This window comes from Phodopus roborovskii, unplaced genomic scaffold, assembly GCF_943737965.1.
Source record: "Phodopus roborovskii unplaced genomic scaffold, PHOROB, whole genome shotgun sequence".
Taxonomy (NCBI): Eukaryota; Metazoa; Chordata; class Mammalia; order Rodentia; family Cricetidae; genus Phodopus; species Phodopus roborovskii.
This window is the reverse complement of record NW_026126646.1, coordinates 753,667-773,687: the sequence shown is the minus strand read 5'-3', so window position 1 is coordinate 773,687 and position 20,021 is coordinate 753,667. Positions and strand designations below refer to the sequence as shown.

Sequence of the window (20,021 nt, the reverse complement as noted above, 5' to 3'; positions counted from 1 at the left end):
TTGATGTGTTAATAGGCACCTCACCTGTTTGTCCCGGGGTTGGAACTTAACACAGACTTTGCCCAGTGAAATATTTTATATGCAGTTGTCTTAGCTATTCATGTTAGTTTCCAGTGAATCATGGTTAGATGAGAGAGTTTTGTTTTCTATGCTATAAAACCAAGCAACCACTGAGCCCCTCGCTGAACGGGACCTTGGTCTTCCCCAAGGAAGTTGGGAGCAAATTGTTTTTTCCAGACTTAGATTGTTTTAATTCTCCTCCATAGCAGTGGAATCCTTTCTGGGTATATGCACATTTAACTGGTGAGACACAGACATTAAGAGAAACACCAAGGGTGAAGGTTCTAGAATCTCAACTTTTCCACAGTGTGTGGCAGCGGTAAACAGCTGTTCTCCAGTCCACCATGTTGGTTCCAGGGTTCAGACTGCAGTTATTAGGTCTGGGAGCAATCGCCTTTGCTCAGAGTCATCTTGCTGACCTCCAAGAAGGGCTGTGACAGGCTGGGCGTGGTGGTTTATGGCTGTAATCTGGACCCTCAGGAGGTGGAGACAAGAGGCTTGCTGTGAGTTCAGGAACAGCCTGGCCTGCACAGTTGCTGCCTCCTCTGAGGGCCGCTGCAGTGGGTGGATCTTCCAGTGTGGAAAGACTGGGACTCAACTACTTAACTGGTAAACTCAAGAGTTTACAGATCCATATCCAGGATTACATAAGTTTCTGAGAGTCAGGCCTAAAATGGGAAGGCCCAAGGCTGGCTGGAGATGCAGAGTTTCAAACTCCAGCTACGACTGCCGACTGGGCTCTGTGGTCCTCAGAGCTGAGCTTGGTCCTAATTGCTAGTTGAGACAGTGAAGTGACAGAAGAGACAGCTACATTGTTACCTTTGCACAGCAGCCCGGGGAGTCCCTGCTGGGGTCTGTATACAGGGATGTCTCACTGAGGCCAGATAGTCTCCAGAAACTGGTCTTTGGAAATTTTTCTAGAACAAAGGTATACTGGTGTTTTAAGTTCACTTGGAGGCTTTGCATTGTCCTTAAGGCTGGGGCTTTAACTGTGTCCCATCGGAGGACAATAAAGCTGAAGGTCCTGCTGGGCAGTCCCTTAGGCCAAGCTACTGAGTTCAGGAGACTTCCTTAGTTGGCATCAGCTGTGTTAGACTGGTGGTACTTTGAATGTAATCAGTGCCCATAAACTCAGGGAGAGGCACTGTTAGGAGGTGTGGCTTTGTTGGAGAGGGTATGGCCTTGGAGGAGGGTATGTCACTGTGGGGTGGGCTTTGAGGTTTCCTATGCTCAGGATACCACCCAGTGTCTCAAGCCAACCTCCTGTTGCCTGCAGGATGTGGGACTCTTAGCTTCTCCAGCACCATGTCTGCCTTCCTGCCGCCATGATTCCCGCCATGATGATAATGAACTGAACCTCAGAAACTTTAAGTGAGCCACCTCAATTAAATGTTTTCCTTTAAAGACAGGTAGTGGTGACACACGCCTTTAATCCCAGCACTGGGGAGGCAGAGGCAGGTGGATCTCTATGAGTTTGAGACCAGCCTGATCTACAGAGTGAGTTCCAGGACAGGCTCCAAAGCTACAGAGAAACCCTTTCTCAAGCAAACAAACAAACAAAGCGTTACCATGGTTGGGCAGTGGTGGCTCATATCTTTAATCCCAGCACTCAGAGTTGCCGTGGATATGGTGTCTGTGTAGCATCACAGCAATAGAAACCCTAAATAAGAATGAATTGCTATGCTCATGATTAATAAGGTAGGGGATAAGTGGGTAGAGTTCTTGCACTCATGAGACCTGAGTTCCAATCCATGGCACCCATATTAAAAAAAAAAAAAAAAAAAATCCAGAAGTAGTGCTCACTTGTGGCCTGACTCCATTATTGGGGTCAGAGACCGAGCCTGGGAGTTCAATGCCTAGCTAATGTGGCTGAAATGGCCAGCTTAGGGGTCAATGAGGGACTGTCTCAAATGAGTTTCAGAGTGAAAGGAAGGTAACCCGTCAAGCTCTGGCTTCCTCATGTGCTCATACAGGTAGCTACACCTGGACCCCCATACACACAATTACTACACACACACACACACCACACACATACACACACCACACACACACACACACACACACAGAGAGGTGGTTGGTGGGGCATGGACTGTTACACAGTGAAACCCTGTCTTGAACGAAGGAAGGAAGGAAGAAGGAAGAGAAAGGAGGGAGAAAAGGAAGGAAGGAATCAGAAAGGTCTTTTAAAGGGTAACTTCCTAACTTTCTGCATCAGGATTTGGTATATTTCTTATATTTCCTTTTGTTTTTTTGTGGGGATTTGGGTATTTTTTGGAACTCACTCTGGAGACCAGGCTGGCCTCAAGCTCGAAGAGACCCTCTGCCTCTGCCCTCTGCGTGCTGGGAGTAAAGGCGTGCGCCGCCACACCTTCTTAGAGCACACTTTTCTGTAGCCGGTGTAGTCAGGGTGTGGGCAGTGCCAACAAGACCTGGCCAGCTGTGATTTACCCATTTGAATCCCAGTGTCTGGCATCAGCTGTTTGCTGAGGAAGAATTGAGAGTAACAGTCGTAAGCTCCTCCTCAGGATTTGATTTTGAGGGGACCAGCAGAGGGTAGCAGGCTTTGGAGCCTTGGACCAATAAACTCACAGCATCTTACTTAAGCTACATCTTAATCAGTAGCTTCATAGAGGGATGTCTTCCATGAGAACAAACCAGGAGAGAAAGCATCTAGTTTTTAAAAAAGATGTACTTATTTATTATGTATACAGTGTTCTGCCTGCATGTATGCCTGCACACCAGAAGAGGGCACCGGATCTCATTACAGATGGTTTGAGCCACCCTGTGGTTGCTGGGAGCTGAACTCAGGACCTCTGAGCCATCTCTCCAGCCAGCATGTAGTTATTTAACAGAAGAAACGCCCTTTTTGGATGGGGAAGGATGAAGCAAGGGGCTGGAGAGATGTCTCAGCAGTTAAGAGCACTGGCTGCTCTGAAGGAGGTGCTGGGTTCGACCCACATGCTGGCTCACAGTCATCCATAACTCCAGTTCCAGAGAAGCCAGCATCCTTTCCTGGTTGCTATGGGTACCAGGCACACACATGGTGCACATGCAACCAAACTCTCCTACACTTTGAGTAAATCTAAAGAATGTGCAGGACAGAGCAATCATGCTGATTGTCCGTATGGATGGAAAGCTGCTGGTGTCTGGCAAGCTGGCTCAGGCCAGTTCAATCATCAGGGCCCTTGTGGTGGGAGGAGAGAAACGAGGCCCACAAGCTGCCCTTTGACCTCCACATTAGCTCTGTGGTATATGTGTGCTCACTGCAGAGAATAAATAAATATAACCCCAAAGCAAACTCCTGTACAAAATTATTTTAGCCTGAAACCTAATTCTATTTTTCAGTTTTCTCTTATTTTTTTGTGACAGAGTCTCTCTTTGTAACCTTGGCTGGCTTGTAATTCACTCTGTAGATTGGGCTGGCCTCAAACTCACAGGAATCCTCCTGAGTGCTGGGATTATTTAAGTAGTTAGTTATTTTTAGTTTTAATATAACCTGGATTGCTAGGAACATACACGTTTAACGTGTAACCCCAGGACAGATGTTATCCTGTTGAGAATGTCGTTGGGGAAATCTCACTGCCAGGACAATGCTTCCTGCTGTTAGGGCTCCAGCCTGCCTGTCACATCCAAGGTAAGCCAACAACGAGACAGCTTCACTGTTTGGTCACACACAGACAGTGGTGTACACACAGTTTTATTGGGAGGTATTTCCCTTTGTATTTGTGTACTGTTACACTTGGTAGCGATTAGTGTTTCTGAACAAGTAGCAGTAAGGACTGAGAGGCATCATAGCGGTGGCTTTATTTAAAGACTAAGAGGCATCACAAAGACTCGGAGGGCTCAGTGGTGGTGGCACATGCCTTTAATCCCAGCACTCGGGAGGCAGAGGCAGGAGGATCTCTGTGAGTTGGAGGCCAGCCTGGTCTACAGAGCTACACAGAGACACCCTGTCTTGAAAAACAAACAAAAAACCAAAGACTCTGGAGCTGGTGGCACTGGCGCAGGAACTGAGTGTAAGACACTATGAGACGTAAAAGCTGCTGACGGACATGACTCCCGCTGTAGACGAGGAAACAGTTGTCATCTGTCTTCTGCACCCCACCTTCACCCCAAGACTTAATACTACATTTCTTTGCTTAACTGGCTAATGTGAGGCTTGGGGAGCATGGCTCATTAGGGGGCAAGTGCTCACCACTTATGAGGCCTTAGCACCCAGAACCTGCACACACGCATACACAGAAGGAAAGGTAACTGGGAATGCATCTCTAGACAGCATGGTTTTCTTCCCAGCGTACATAAGTCAAAGGCCCCGTAACTAAGTGTCCTTTCCCTGAAGGCACACTGCACTGTAGATTGCAGAAGTCTCAGCAGAAATGAGAGAAAAGCCAGAAGCGAGCTGCTCCTCATAGCCCTGGAGCCATAGAGCATAGGAATGACTTAGTTACACTTTCTACCCGCTGCTGACTTAGTTACACTTTCTACCCGCTGCTGGCAAAGCATATTAGGAAACGGAAAGGCGTTTCAGTGTCCATGGCTTCACAGCACTGAGTCAGATATTAGAAGTGTGGTTACGAATGCATTCCCTGGGGTCTGCAGAGATGCAGTATATGCCTTTAAACCAACATTCCTTAACTTGAGAAGTAAGCTCATGACCACAGCCACTGTTAGCCTTTTCTTTACCATTATCTGTGTCTGAAACTCTACTATTCAAGTTGTAGAATAAGGACATGAGTCCTAAGTATGACAAGTTTTCTCAGCCTTTGACAAGGGGCCTGAGGCCTACTATACGATAAGTGCATTCTGGGAGCTGGAGAGATGGCTCTGTGGCTCAGAGCAGTAGCTACTCTTCCACAGCACCCAGAATCTGTAACTCCAGTTCCAGGGGGTCTGACACCCTCTTCTGGCCTTCATGGACTGGAGGTACACATGTGGTACATAGACATACATGCTTGCAAAACACTCCTAAAAGAAACAAAAATGAAAATCTGGCTGGGCGGTGGTGATGCATGCCTTTAATCCCAGCACTTGGGAGGCAGAGGCAGGCCGATCTTTGTGAGTTCGAGGCCAGCCTGGTCTACAGAGTGAGTTCCAGGACAGCCAGGGCTACACAGGGAAACCCTGACTCAAAAAATAAAAATAAAAAATTCTTTTTATATTAAAAGGAGGTAGAAGGGCATTGATTATACAGACCGGGGCAGCTTTTCGGGGGGGGGGGGGTAGAAGACACGTGTGCTAGAAGAGCACCCTGGAAGCAGGAGGTAGAGTAGGATGTAGGTAGCAAAATGACAAGGGGAAGTTGTTTGATAACAAAACCAAGGGTTCTCCTGAGCAATGTGGCTTCTGGTGGAGCTACTCGGGATCCTGTCTCGCTCGTTTGGGACTCTGCTGTCCCCCAGGTGGTGCGTTCTTCCTCGACGAAAAATTCTTGAGTGAACGCAAGCTCTGCATTTGCTGTAGGCGCAGGGCGAGCTCCGTGTTGCAGGCCTGCTGGGCTGTTTCTGCCTTCTTTATGTCCCAGCTCAAAGCAGCAGCCAGGGCTCTGGGGTCCTCCTTGGAGACCAACTGCATCAAGAATAAGAAACACTGAGACCGCGGCTTCTGTGGCCCTGGCCCATGCCCCTCCCCCTCTTCTTTTTAGATACGGTACTGTACTGCAGCCCAGTCCGGCCTGGAGTGTTGTATGGCGTGCCTTTCACAGCCATGATCACTCAAGCCCGCCAGGAAACTGAACCAAGCTCAAGTTGATGCCTCGGGAGTGGGGGCCAAGTACGGATCTTCACACATACACACACACACACACACACACACACACACACACACACACACACAGCCTGACGTCTGCCTTCTTGTGCTTCTGTGCCGGCCTCGGAACACTTAGGGAGCTCTGACTCTTTATACCGCGAAGCCCCCTCAGAAGCCTGAAGCCAGCAGTTCCTCCAGGTCAGCTTGTTGCAGTCTTTGCTAGAGACTAATGTTTGATGGCCTAAGGACCATCCCTTTTCCTTGAAAAGCTACTTGGATCTGGGTAGTGGCGGTGCCTTTAATCCCAGCTCTCGGGAGGCAGAGGCAAGCAGAGGTGAGTTCGAGGCCAGCCTGGTCTACAGAGCAAGCTTAAGGACAGCCAGAACTATGCAGAGAGGCACTGTCTTGAAAAACCAAAAAAAAAAAAAGCCACTTGGATTTAGATTAAGCGAGATGCTTGCAAACCACATACATTTCTCTGCACCTCCAAACTACAGTTCCGGGGAAAGCCATTCTTTGAAGTTCAGGGCCCCTAGTCCTCGCCCACCTCCAAATCCTGACTAGATAAACTCAGCTCTGGCGCAGGGTTCTCCCTCAGTGCCTTAAGGATGCGGCTTGTCAGTGCCATGTCTGAAGCCATCTCTTTGCTGATGCCCGTGTCAACCGCATCCAAGTCTTCTTCACTGAGGGCAACTCTGGACTCTGCAAAGTAGACGAGAGAAAAGCAGCAGGCCATGGGCCCAGTCACTGGGCCAGGCAGGCAGCCGCCAGGGTGAGAGAAGCGGCATTCCCAGGGGATTGTGGTCCTCAGGGAAGCGGGCTGCTCTGCAAACAAGGTCCCACCCTCAAGGATGCTCCCAGAGTAGCCTGGTGTGAGGCCTACCTTCCTGGTTGGACAAGCTGCTGCCCTCCTTCTGCAAGGCCTGGAGATAAAGTCCCAGGAGCTGCTTGGACTGGCGGGCCTCCTCTCTCTGGTCCAGCGCCTGCTGCAGTGTATTCTGTAGCCCTTGGACAGTGGCACAGCTTTGACAAAGTTCCCGAGCCAGCTCTGAACATGGGATGTCGATGAGGGCCTGGCGGTCAAGCAAAGGCTCTGAGAACCCTCAAGGGAGTATGGCAGCTCTCAAACATCCATTGCAGAACGTCTCATCTTTTCCTCTACTTTCAGAGAAAGACATCTGACATTTCCAAGATTCTCGTGTGAAAACAGGGAAAATCATGTTTTGGTGTCTCCATAAAAACTAAATTAAGGGCTGGGCAGTGGTGGTGGCGCCTTTAATCCCAGCACTTGGGAGGCAGAGGCCGGCCTGGTCTACAGAGTGAGTTCCAGGACAGCTAGGGCTACACAAAGAAACTCTATCTCAAAACAAACAAATAAAACAGCCTTCATTTGAAAATTCAACTATAGGTCAGGCAGTTGGGGTGCACACCTTTAATCCTAGCACTCTGAAAGCAGAGGAAGGCAAATCTCTGTGAGTTCAAGACCAGCCTAGTGTACAGATTGAGTTCCAGGATAGCCAGGGCTGTTACACAGAGAAACCCTGCCTCAAAACCAATCAAACAGTTCAACCACATGGGCTGGAGAGATGGCTCAGCACCTAAGAGTTTGTACTGATCTTGCAGAGGACCTCAGTTCAGTTCCCAGCACCCATGCTGGGTGGCTCACAACTTCCTGTAACTCCAGCTTCGGGGAATCCACATCTCTGGCCTCTCTACCAGCACCTGTATTCATGTGCACATACCACCCTCAACACACACATATAATTACATCTTACAAAAAAAGAGAAAGAAATCCAATATGACACTAAAGGAGGTGGCTGATCATTTTTACAATGAATCAATATAAAGAATTTTAAGAATCTATTATTGTTGTTGTTAGTGTGTATTGCTAGTGTGCATGTGAGGGTAGGCGTGAAGATACCGGGGTGCACACGTGGAGAGTTGAGTCTCTCTACCATGTGGGTTCCAGGGATGAAAGTGACGTTCACGAGTTTGATGGCAAGTGCCTCTACACACTAAGCCATGTTGCTAGCCCTGTGCCTTAAAAATATTTATTTATTTATTTTTGTTTATGCATGTGGAGATGAGACGGTAGCCTAGCTTTTCATACCCACAAGCAAACTACAAGGTTCCTGCCTTCCCTCTGTCCAGAACACTGGCCCCAACTTCCCCATGCAGGCGCCATCTTGTTCTGAGGCTTTTAGCCTATTATCTCTTGGGAACCTGCCAATGCTTTCAATGCACACACTCTTTAATTTAGCAAGTACACTCTGATACCCAATATGGACCTCCGGCCTCCATACATGCATGCACAGGTGAGCACTGCCCTGTTTTCACACAAGTGTGTATATACACATGTGCGCACACGTGCATGCATGCATGCGCACTCACACACACACACACACACACACACACACACGGTTGGAGAGATGCCTCAGCAGTAAGGAAGACCATGTACTACTCTTCCAGTGTACCTGAGTCCAGTTCCCATCACCCACATGAGAAACCTCAGCTCCGGGAGACTGGATGCCTCTGAAGGCACCTGAACCCAATACACATAGACACATATACACACAATTAGGAAATAATAAAAATAAATAAATAATAAAAAGTAGACACACCTGTGCATACATAAAAAAAGGGAGAGAAAACACGTGCATACTTGTTTGTAGGCAAAATGTCCTGGAGTGTGAGACTTACAGATCAGTGGTCTCAGGGAGGGAAAAGGTGATCGTGGGAGGGATCGGGCTTTTACAGAGTGTCCATATGATTCTCCCATTTGGGGAGTTTTAGCATATTCTAACACCATAGCCCATCTAAGACGATTTCTCCCTCTACTCAGTGAGGGAGCATCTGTATAGCCCCATCCCAGCACTCAGAGAAAAAAGGTTACCATCTCAAACCAAACTCATTAGCAATTACTCCCTAGCTCTTATCAGTGCCATAGCCCACACAATTACTCATGCACTTTATTGTTTTCTGTTTGTTTGTTTTTGTTTTCCGAGAAAGTGTTTCTGTATAACCCTGGCTGTCCTAGAACTTGCTCTATAAACCAAGCTGGCCTCGAATTCAGAGATCCACCTTCCTCTGCCTCTTGAGTGCTGGGATTAAAGCCATGTGCCACCTTGGCCCAGCTTGCTTATTTATTTTTCAGTCAGGGTCTTACTATGTAGCTCAGGCTGGCCGCATACTTACGATCCTTTTGTCTTGTCAAGTACTGGGGTATAGGCTTGCACTACCATGCTCAGCTTACTCGGCGTTTTAATCTCCATGGTATTGCAAACTCTAGAAAATTTGTATAAACGTAATCACAGAGCCAGATGTGGTGATGAACACTTGAACTTCTAGCACTTGGGAGGCGGAAGCAGCAAGATTAATTACTGCAAGTTTAAAGCCAACCTGAGCTATGTAACAAGATCTAGGTTGAGCTGGATGTGGCGGTGCATGCCTTTAATCCCAGCACAGGAGGCAGAGGCAAGCAGAGACTCTGTGAGTTCGAGGCCAGGCTGGTCTATAGAGCGAGTCCCAGGACAGCTAGGAAAAAGAAAAAAAAGAAAAGACCAAGGTATCCATAGACAGTTTTAAAAAGGAATTACTACAGAGGAGAGATGGGGGCTGACTCTAAGGTGCAGTGAGAGCAGGTGCTGGTGAGTGCTGTGGGCTGTGGAGGAGGCTCACTTGGAGGTCCTCTTCTGACAGGAGGATGATGCTGGACAGATCCTCTTTCAGCTGTCTGGCCAGGCTCTTCCACTTCACCCCTACCCTGCTGTCTGTCTCGTCGGCATCGAAGGACTCTTGGGAAACCCAGGCTGTTCCTCCATCTGATCAGAGACAGTGGCAGTCAGGCCAGTAATTCGGGGGGGGGGGGGCGCTTTGCCATCAACCCCAACACAGCGCTATGGAGAATGGACTCAGGATGATGTCATGCCAGGGTTACCCCCTTTCTCAGGGAGTCACAGGAAACCTAATCCCTACCCCGGACCTTAATATTCTCTCTTCTTGTCCTACACCCTACTTCTGTGTGGAACCGCACTGCCTTCTTTGGACAGAAGCTAACATCTTTAATCCCAGCCCTCAGGAGGCAAAGGCAGGGAGTCTGAAGCCAGTCTGGTCTACAGAGGAAGATCGTGTGTCTAATGGGAAAAAAGAAATTGGCAGCCACTTATCCCTAAGGCGAAGTCACACAAGGGCAAAGGTCCTACCACACCTCTCTTTATTAGTCTTTGTGCTTGGGTGTGGTTTTCTGGGGGGAAGCGGGGGGCCTAGGATTTCATGTAGCCCGAGCTAGGCCTGACTTCACAATATAGTTGAGGTTAGCCTAGGACTCCCAATCCTCCTGTCTCTGACCCCTAAGTTCTAGGATCACAGGAGCCTGCCACCATGCTTGGCTGTGTTCTGCTTTTGTATATGAAAATATTCACTCTCACTAGCACTTCTTGGGGGCGGTGGCAAGGGGTAGGGACTGATTCCTTCCTTAACTGGGACAGCGTGCACGATGGTGACTGATAAAGCTGCGTCTGAAAGGTGGTTTCCTTAGTGTAGCAGGTCTTTCTGAGACCTTACTGTGTGCCAGATGAGAGCAATCACTAATATGATGCCTTGGACAGTGTCTGGAGACATTTTTGGTCGTCACAGTCGGGACAGACAGATACTGTAATCCATAATTATTATTTCAATAAGGACCTGACAGGCTGTGTAATTTGCCCAGTCACTTGGCTAGGAATGGCAGAGCCATGATTTACACCTCCAGTTTCATAGACATGCTGGGATTCAGTTGCTGTGAGCCTTGGTGAGATGTCTCGCTCATCTGCATCCCTTAGTACCGTGCCAGGCACACAGAGGAGCCCAGGTAACAGCCAGACACAAGGCAACCACTCGCCCGTGCAGCCAGATGAATCACCACAGCTACACTAGCTGTGCAGCCTAAAGTTCCTACCCGAATTGTTGTATGTCCACTTCTCATCATAGGCCAAGGCCACAAACTTGGTGTTGGAAGGGAGACAAAGGAAGTAGTCGTCATCGTCCACTATGGTACCGTCCTCTGCCAGGACCAGCGTGATTGGTGTCAAGGACTCATCAATGGCCAGGATTTCACAAGCTGAGAAGAAAATGTTTGGCAGGTGACAAACATCCTAAGGAAGTCATGTCCCTCTTAGTATTCTCACACATGTCCCCAGAGCTATGTAAAACTGTGGGGAGATAATAATACTTAAGTCATGACCATAACTCTTAGCACTGATGTAACATGGACTGTAACATGTAACATGGACATTTATCATATGCCTGGACTGTTCTAACTGCTCTTCAGGTAAACCACTAATCCTGTAAGGGAGTTACTATTATTATTCCCGATTTACGGACAATGAACCGAGCTCAGAGAGATGAAGTAACTTATTAAAAATCCCACAGTAAGTGGCACGGTTGGGATTCATTTTTATTTTTTAGATTTTGTATGTAAGTTTTTCTGAATGTACTTGTGTGGACCACATTCCTGTCTGTGCCCAAGGAAGCCAGAAGAGGGTGCTGGATGCCCTGGAACTGGGGTTACAGACGGTTGGGAACTGTCATGTGGGTGCTAAGAACTGAACCAGATCCTCTTCGGAAGCAGCCAGTGCTTTTAAACAGCTGAGCCATCTCTCAGGCTCCCTCCCCCCCCACTGAGATTTAAACCAGAGTGGCTCCTGAGAATGTTTCCCACAGCTACTCTGCACCCTGACAAAGGCGCCCTTAGCCAGAACCTGGTCTGATTACCTGTGGACAAGTAAATGCTGCCTCGCTCACTTATTCAGTGGTCATCTTAAATTCCACATATCCAGTGTCAGAAGGAAAAAAAAGAAAGAAAAGTACTTCTTCATGGCTGTTCTAACTAAAGGAAAACACAGCGGCAGCAGAAGCTTGTCTCTGTATCTTTTCATTTTTATTATTGCCAGGCAAGAGGCTCAACAATGCTGTCATCACCCAAAATAGGGCAGCCTGTCTCCTTTAGGTTCAGCTGCAGAGCATGCTGGCTTCTGTGCCAAGGACAACCAGCCAATGCAACTGAAGCGTCACTAAAATTGAAGTAACCTAGCGCCAGGGGTGAAATGCAGAGTCCCTGTCACCAAATCAAACCCTGCTCCAGGGTCTCGGTGGCTCTCAGGAAGAGATACACACCTAGGACACACTATGACCACAGTCCCGGGGCTAGCTTACATCTAAGACCTGCAGGACGTCTTTGAACACCTAATTTGTTGCCACGGGATAATAACGCTTGTAAATAATTTGAACACACCATCTCATTTGAGAGCAGCAACATTCCTTTGAAGTAGGGCTGGAAATGCACTACGCTGCCAAAACACCAAGGGTCCAAGGATGGTTAAGTGCAAGGTCCAGGAGCATAGTCAGGGCTCAGAACCCGGGTCTGCTCCCCTTGTATGGGCTCTACGCGGCAGGTCCTGGCAGCTTCCTTTCAAGGGAACAGGTTCTGAGTGAGGACACCCACTCCACCCCGCCAGGGACCCCAGGACTACGCTAGACTCCGTTTGATCCAAAATCGGGCCAGCGAGCCTGGATCCGCACAGAGCCTCTCACTGGAGACAAATGAAAGCGCCAAAACCCTGTCAATCACCAGGCCCATGTCACGAGGGCCGCTGCGGTCCCTCGGCTCCCGGGGTCACCTTCGCGACCCCTCCCGGTGCCCTCAGCAGCCAACCTTTGCTCCTCAGCTCCTCCAGGCAGGAGGCCGCCACGCCGTGCTGATCGCGGCTGTGGTTGCGGCGCAGCAGACACGGCTTGAGAGGCCGGATATCGTCCGGGTCCGGGGCGCTGGCTCCCCGCGACAGCGCCATCCTCAAAAGTGCGACCTGACAGCCCAGAGCCGCTTCCCGGGTCTCGGACACCCCCTCCTCTCGTGGCCTGCCGGGACTTGTAGTTCCCCCCAACAAGTTACGCAAAGACCAAGGCACGCCGGGAGATGTAGTTCTAGTGGCGGCCAATCGCGAGCGTTCCAGGGACTACCAGAGTTGGAGTTTCTGGGTTCAAACCTCCGGGGCGGGGATTCAGCTCAGGAAAGCTGGAGAGATGGGTGGCTTTCTTTTTTCTATTCTTTCCTCTCTCTTTTCTCCCTCCTCCCTCTCCTTCCCTTCTCTTTAAAACACTGGATGACGGAACCCAAGATTTCAATATGTTCTACACATTGCCAACCATGATTATTTAAGAACTGTCAGCCCTGCAATGGTGGTGCACGCCTTTAATCCCAGCATTTAATCTTAGCATCTGGGAGGCAGAGGCAAGCAGATCTGTGACTCCGAGGCCAGCCTGGTCTTCAGGGCGAGTTCCAGGACAGCCAGGGCTACACAGAGAAACCCTGTCTCAAAAACAAATACCCAAACAAACAAAAAGAGTTGCCATTGAGTTGGGCACAGGCCTTTACTCCTCAGGAGACAGAGGTAGGAGAATCTTCGTGAGTTCAGGGCAGCCTGGTCTGCTTAGTGAGTTTCAGGACAGCCAGAGCTACATAAAAGAGAAGAGATATCGTCTTAAAAACAAACAAACAAACAAACAAACAATGACTCCTGGCAACCCTCCTGACTCAGCATAGCAAATGCTGCGATTATGGATATGCTTTGGTTTTCCTTTTCCAGCCTTAGAGATCTGTATAGCCTGACAACACTGAGTTCTCAGAGACGTTAGCCCTGGAGTTAACCTGTAAGTCCCATCTTCCCTAAAGACTAGGTAGCTTCTTGAGATTCTGGGAATGATAGTTCTTAAATAAATAAATAAATAAATAAATAAATAAATAAATAAATAACTGCAGGCTTCCACTCCTGTGCCTGGTTTCTATCAGGAGGGTATGTTCAGGCTTACACACGAAAAAGGCATGCTGACAAAGTTCAAGTCAAGGGTCACAGGGATGGCCTGCTGTGAAATATTACTTTGACTATGTGAAGGAGTGTTGCTACATTTGTTTCACAATGTAATGATGTGTTGCTTTGCCTGCCTAAGGTACTTGATTGGTCTAATAAAAAGCTGAACAGCCAATAGCTAGGCATAGAGGGATAGGCAGGGCTGGTGGACAGGAAGAATAAGTAGGAGGAGGAATCTCGACTCAAGAGGAGAACGAGGGAGGAGGGAGACAAAAGAGGGAGACGCCTGTGGCTAGACAGCCAGGCAGCCAGACATGGAAGAAGCCGGAAAAGTAGGACATGCAAAATGAAACCAAAGTAAAAATCCCTAAGGCAAAAGGTAAATGAAGAGAACAGGTTAAAATAAGTTATAAGAGCTAGCGGGACAAGCATTCATAACTAGTCTCTTTGTCATGATTTGGGAGCTGGTTGGTGGCTCAGAGAAAGCCTGCTACAAGGGTCAGTACTTGCTTCAACAGACGCTGCTCAGAAGTGGGATTATTGTTGCCAGACAGGCAAACTTAAAGGTGGTTCTTGTTATTTGGGCAGAGATTTTTGATTCTCAGGTGTCTGGAAATGCAAACCAGACGTGGGAGGGATGCGTGTCCCTTGAACTCTCCTGGTCTTTCTATCCCACCTGTATCTCTAAGATACCCCAACCTTCAGGCTATTTTGAAGGAAGTCAATTTTAAATACGGAACACTAATATTCAGTCTTGCCAAAAATGAAATGAAGTCACATAAGAGAAAAGAAGTTAAAATATTTACTTATTTTATCTGTATGAATGTTTTACTTGCATATATCTCTGTGTACTACACATTTGTCTGGTGTCTGCCAAGGCCAGAAGAGACGACAGAAGCCCTGCAACTCTGGAGGTTGTAAGCCACCATGTGGGTGCTCAGAACCAAATCCATGGTTCTCTGCAAGAGCAGCCAGTGCTCTTAACTGATGAGCCATCTACCAGCCATCTCTCCTTAACTACATTTTTAAAAAGGTTGCTAAGGGCTGGAGAGATGGCTCAGTGGTTAAGAGCACTGACTACTCTTCCAAAGGACCTGTGTTCAATTCCCAGCACCCACATGGCAGCTCACAACTGCAACTCTAAGATCTGACACCCTCACACAGGCAGACAGACATGCAGGCAAAACACCAATGCACATTTTAAAAAAAAAGTTTGCTAAATGGCAGTAACAGGGGGGCATTGTTGGAGACTAAGTTGTTGATTTAAACCTCACAAATTGAGCTAAAAATCAAAATACAGACTTAGGAGTGGCTAAATTCTACAACACTTGCCTAGTCTAAACAAGACCTTAAGTTTGGTTCCTAGCATGGGGGAGGATACATTCAAGCTAAGATTTCATATCACTGAATTCAAAACAAGATGTTTATCTGAACTTCCCAGAAATCCAGATTAGAGAAAGAGATTTCTCAAAAAGGCTAGCTCTGCTTGCCATGACCATGAAGGCCCCTCTGCCTTAATTCTTACACAAGATAACTTCAAGTGGCCTGATGCTGACTGACCGGTTATTTTTCTATTGTTTTATCTCCTTGTCTTTGATTTACAAGACAAGCAACTTTGATGTGACAATCCTCTTTCTTTTTTTGCAGTTTTTCTGGCTATAAAACCAACCTTTTCTGTTCTGCTCATCAGGAACTCGTCACTGTATTTTAATGATTACAGAGTTGAAAATAAGTAGATACGAAAATTAAGAAAATGTGTCTTTTGGAAAGACAGAATGAAAAGATCAAATGTCAGAACATGAAGGGAAAATGTGAACTACACTACACAGCTGTTTGAAATATTCAGACCCTGCATGGTAACATATTCTTCCGGGCTCTAATACTAGTCCATTTTTTCATTGTGGAATATTCCTTTAACTATGTAAAGATGTGTGTAGTGACATTTTGTTTGTAATCTAACAAATAAAGCTTTCCTGAAGATCAGAGTTCAGAGCTGAGCCACTAGTTAGCCACACCCCTAGTTAAGAGCTAAGACTCTAGTTAGCCACACACATGCCAAGGCACTAGTTAGCCACAGAGGACAGGCTGTGGTAGCCACAACTTTAATTCCAGCACTTGGGAGACAGAGGCAGATGGATCTCTGTGAGTTCAAGGCCAGCCTGGGCTATATGAGAGTGACTCAGTCTAAAAGAGAAACAGCTCCCACCTTTGATCCCAGCACTTGGGATGACAAGCCTTTAGTCCCAGTACTAGAGAGGAACAGAAGACAGGAGTTTGGTGTAGTCTGAGGTTTGGTGGGGAGCATTGCAGTTGGCAGTCACCCTGAGGGCAGGATTCCCTGCTTTGGTCTTAGCCTGGGTAGAGATGTGAACTCTCTAGTGGCTTGGCTGCTTTGCTTTTCTGATCTTGAGCTTGAACCCCAATATCTGCCTCTGAAGTTTTATTAATCACGCTACAGATGTGTTACATTTGTTTATGCTACATTAGGAGTTCTGAGATGGGGCCTGGATTCCCACATAGGGCCTGAGAAAGCTAAAAACAAACAACGAAAACAAAAGAACAACAAAATAAATGGATACGACTCCTTTAAGAGGCTCTGAGTGAGCACTTGGGTAGCCAGCAAGCAAAGGAAAGACAGCAAGCTAAGTAAAAATGTCTGCTGCAGTGCAGGCTCCAGCTTCCCAGAGCAGGGTGGTTGAATACAGTCCTGGTTAAACACAGCTCTCGGCCAGGCTCATAGTGTGTAAAGCTCAGCTCTCAAGGACTCCAGTGGGATGGAGCCAGCTGCCAGTGTGCTCAGAAAAGGCTAGAGACAGGTCTAGATGGAGAAAGAAACTCCAAACAGGTTACAGTGTGTTTAAAATGTGCATAGGGTAAAGAAAGAAAAGAAAGTGGGTCTAGACAGTCATAGAAAAAAGTAAGTAGTTTATGAATAATAAAATCTTTAAAGAGAGTGTGAAGTAGGAGAAGAAAAAAGCTATGTGGGATGGGAAATACACAGGGAGTCTGGATCCTGCACGGTGCTGTGTTGGTTTGAATCTTTTGAATGCCGATGAGCTAATAATAGCTGATGAGAGACATGGGATTGTAAAAGGGAGTACAGAATTAAACCTGCCTAGATACTTTAGGGATTCCTTAAGTTTAAAATGGAATTCAGAAAATGTGCTGAATTGGGAAAGAGGTTATGCTTTTGTTTCTACAGGAAAGGAAAGGCTATGGATTCCTTCGGGAGATCAGTTTTATTGGGGTGGCGGAGACCTCCTGATAATATGACTACAGACATAAAGAAATGAATTTAAAAAAAGTACATGATGGGTGATATATGTATTGACCCTTCTGCATGGGAACGGTTTTGAGACTGGACAACAAATGTTACAACCACTTTTCCCAGGACTTGACCATTATCTCAATTTTCTCAGGGTTCCCTAAAGATGCCATCATCCGCAAAAAACAGGAAGCAGTCTAGAGAACATGATGTCCATATTTCCAAGAGGTGGGGTAGGTGGTTTTTGGTCATTTGGTTTGTTTGTCATCATTTAGTAGGCATATAGGATAAAAATACAACTATTAACCTCAAATAATTTACATTGGTATGGATTTTGACACACTGATACAAATTTAAAGTTATTTTGTTATGCTGTATATTTGTTTCTACTCTTGTTTAAGGTATTATACTTATACAATTTATTTAAAAATGTAAGGTAAGGGGCTGGAGAGATGGCTCAGACGTTAAGAGCACTGGTTGCTCTTCCAGAGGTGCTGTGTTCAATTCCCTAGGGCCCACATGGTGGCTCACAACCATCTACATGCCAGAACACTGTATACATAATAACTAAAACTTTAAAAAATGTAAGATAAAGTTCTAGTCCTTGAAAGATATTATTATAAACAATTTAGGATAATTAAGAAATGCAGGTTAGTAGTAATCTATAACAATCAAACTTGTAGATATGTATGTTTTCAAGAGCATACAGAGATATATTTTAGATAGATGGTCTTCAAACACTTCAAAGACCTGCAGAATATGCCATTTAAAATGTCTTGTTAACACAGGGATTTTCATGACAGTAAGACCAGCTGCTTCTGGCAGCACAAATCTACTTCATAAAAGGAAAGTGGCCATTGAAGGACCATCATATGGAGTCTGCTGTCAATATCCGCAAAGCTAGCCATTTGGGTGAGAAACTGCCCTTGCCTTGACTGCTGACAGTATGATATACAAACTGGACATGCAGGGCACACATGAAATTAACTGTTGAACTTTGCCAAAATAAGGTGGGACAGTCCTTCAAAATCCCTGCTTCATAGACGAGTCTGCCAGATATTCTAGGCCTATAGGTTGAAGATGGATACCCCAAGGTTGTAGAGGAAACTTGGGTAGCTGTACAGGCAGCCAGATGTCTCTGTTGTTTCTATAGTTTTGGAAGTGGCTTGTGCTGCACTTCCTGTTAACTCAGGCAATATATTATTCAGGAGTCCTTGGTGGAGTTGAAGACTAGATAGTTATAGTTACAGTTTCCCTGAGTTACAATAGAAGGTAAATTAAGTATAGGTGTTGTGGAATAATCTTTTTGTATACTGTGAAGGTGTGTCTTTGACAAAGTGCCTTCTGATCTGATTGCTTTAATAAAAAGCTAAATGGACATTAACTAGGCAGGAGGTATAGGTAGGAGAGCCAGACAGAGAGAACTCTGGGAAGAAGGGAAGAATGTCCATCAGATGCAGAGGGAGCAAGTCATGCTAGAGGATATGTAAAAGCCACGAGCCAACACATAGATTGATAGAAATGGTTTAATTTTAGTTGAAAGAACTAGTTAGTAACAAGCCTATGCAATTGGTCAAGCATTTATAAATAAAAACAAGTCTCTGTATTTGGTTATTTGGGAGCAGGCTGGTGGGACAGAGCTGACTGGCTGACTGGTGGGACAGAAAAACTCTGCCTATATACAGAGCTTTGGATTCATCATGACAGGATAGATAATAGAGTGATTTCTCTTAATTGGCCAAATGCAAAGGGACTGGGTATTATAAATGTAATTTTTTTTTTTTTTTTTTTTTTTTTTTTTTTGAGACAGGGTTTCTCTCTGTAACAGTTCTGGCTGTCCTGGAACTCACTTTGTAGATCAGATTGGCCTGGAACTCACTGAGATTCACCTGCCTCTCAAGTGCTGGGATTAAACGTGTGCACCATCACCAACCGGTGTAAATGTAATTTTTACTTGATAGCTGTTCTTAATGTGTATGGTTTTACTGTTTTAAAGTTAAAACCTTCCTTTTTATTTAGACAAAACGGGGGAAATGTTATGGAGTATTTACTTTAACTAGGTAAAGGTGTACTGCATTTGTTATGCTGAAATTTGTCTCCTCCAGAAGAACTAGTGTTTAACATGGAAAGAATGGAATTGGGGATGTGGCTCAGGGGTAGAGCACTTGCTTATCACACAGGGGCCCAGCATCATATACATACAAAATAGTGTGATACGATGGTGGTGGTGGTGATAAAAGATGTAAGAGCAGGGTATGCTGGCACACACTGGTAATCCCAGAACTCTGGAGACAGAAGCAGGAGGATCTTGAATTCAATCCAGCTTGGGCTACATAGTGAGATCTTGTCTCAAAAAACTAAAGTAGCTAGGCGGTGGTGGTCCACGCCATTAATCCCAGCACTTGGGTAGCAGAGGCAGGTGGATCTCTGTGGGTTTAAGGGCATCCTGGTCTACAGAGTGAGTTCCAGGAAAACCAAATTTACACAGAGAAACCGTGTCTCAAAAACAAAACAAAACACACACACACACACACACACACACACACACACACACACAGAGAGAGAGAGAGAGAGAGTCCCCTCTTTTTATTTCTAGTACCCGTGAACACTTCTGAGAAACAGTAGGTACTCATTGAATAACACTGTACCAAATGCCTAAAATTTGACTTCCATTTTCATGTGTTCAGTAAATAAAAAGTCCCTAAATGTGACCACGGTTCTCTGAGAATAGGGAGAGATTAAATTCAAGAATAAAAACGTGGGTATGCCTGTAATCTCAGCAACGTGAGGCGGAGACAGGAGGATCAGAAGTTCATCTTGGGCTACTTAGAAAGTTTGAGGCTACACGAGGCCTTGTCTAGAAAACACAAGCAAACCCATCTACATACACAGACATGTAAATAAATTCCGTTTTACAAAGAAGGGGACCCTGGTGGGGCATATGGGGGGAGTGACAGGAGGGAGAGGATGTGACTAAAATCACAACGTTAACAATGCAAAGCCACAAGAAAAGTTGTTCTATTAAAATCAGAGAACACGCACCCTGGGTCTCCCTGTGAACTGCTGGGGAACCTGGACACCGGGCTCAGCCCTCTGTGCCCCGAGCC

The 20,021-nt window shown here is 46.3% G+C and overlaps 1 protein-coding gene across 1 annotated transcript; it reads right to left on the bottom strand.

Annotated features, from left to right (window-relative positions):
• Positions 1-3,840: 3,840 nt before the first annotated feature.
• Dffa (DNA fragmentation factor subunit alpha) lies at positions 3,841-12,684 on the bottom strand. Its single transcript, XM_051173920.1, has 6 exons — positions 12,497-12,684; positions 10,742-10,903; positions 9,484-9,626; positions 6,689-6,878; positions 6,353-6,507; positions 3,841-5,625 (listed from the first exon to the last, which is right to left on the bottom strand). The coding sequence occupies exons 1-6, from the start codon at positions 12,630-12,632 to the stop codon at positions 5,413-5,415; spliced, it is 999 nt and encodes a 332-aa protein (XP_051029877.1). The 5' UTR covers positions 12,633-12,684; the 3' UTR covers positions 3,841-5,412.
• Positions 12,685-20,021: the final 7,337 nt, after the last annotated feature.

Bases quoted from the DNA above. Each gene is read 5' to 3' on its own strand.
- Dffa (XM_051173920.1), bottom strand. From the start codon at position 12,632: ATGGCGCTGTCGCGGGGAGCCAGCGCCCCGGACCCGGACGATATCCGG. The intron at 6,508-6,688 runs GTAGGCCTCACA...TCTACTTTGCAG, and splicing joins CAGCTTGTCCAACCAGGAAG to AGTCCAGAGTTGCCCTCAGT. The intron at 5,626-6,352 runs GTGGGCGAGGAC...TTCTTGATGCAG, and splicing joins TATCTAGTCAGGATTTGGAG to TTGGTCTCCAAGGAGGACCC.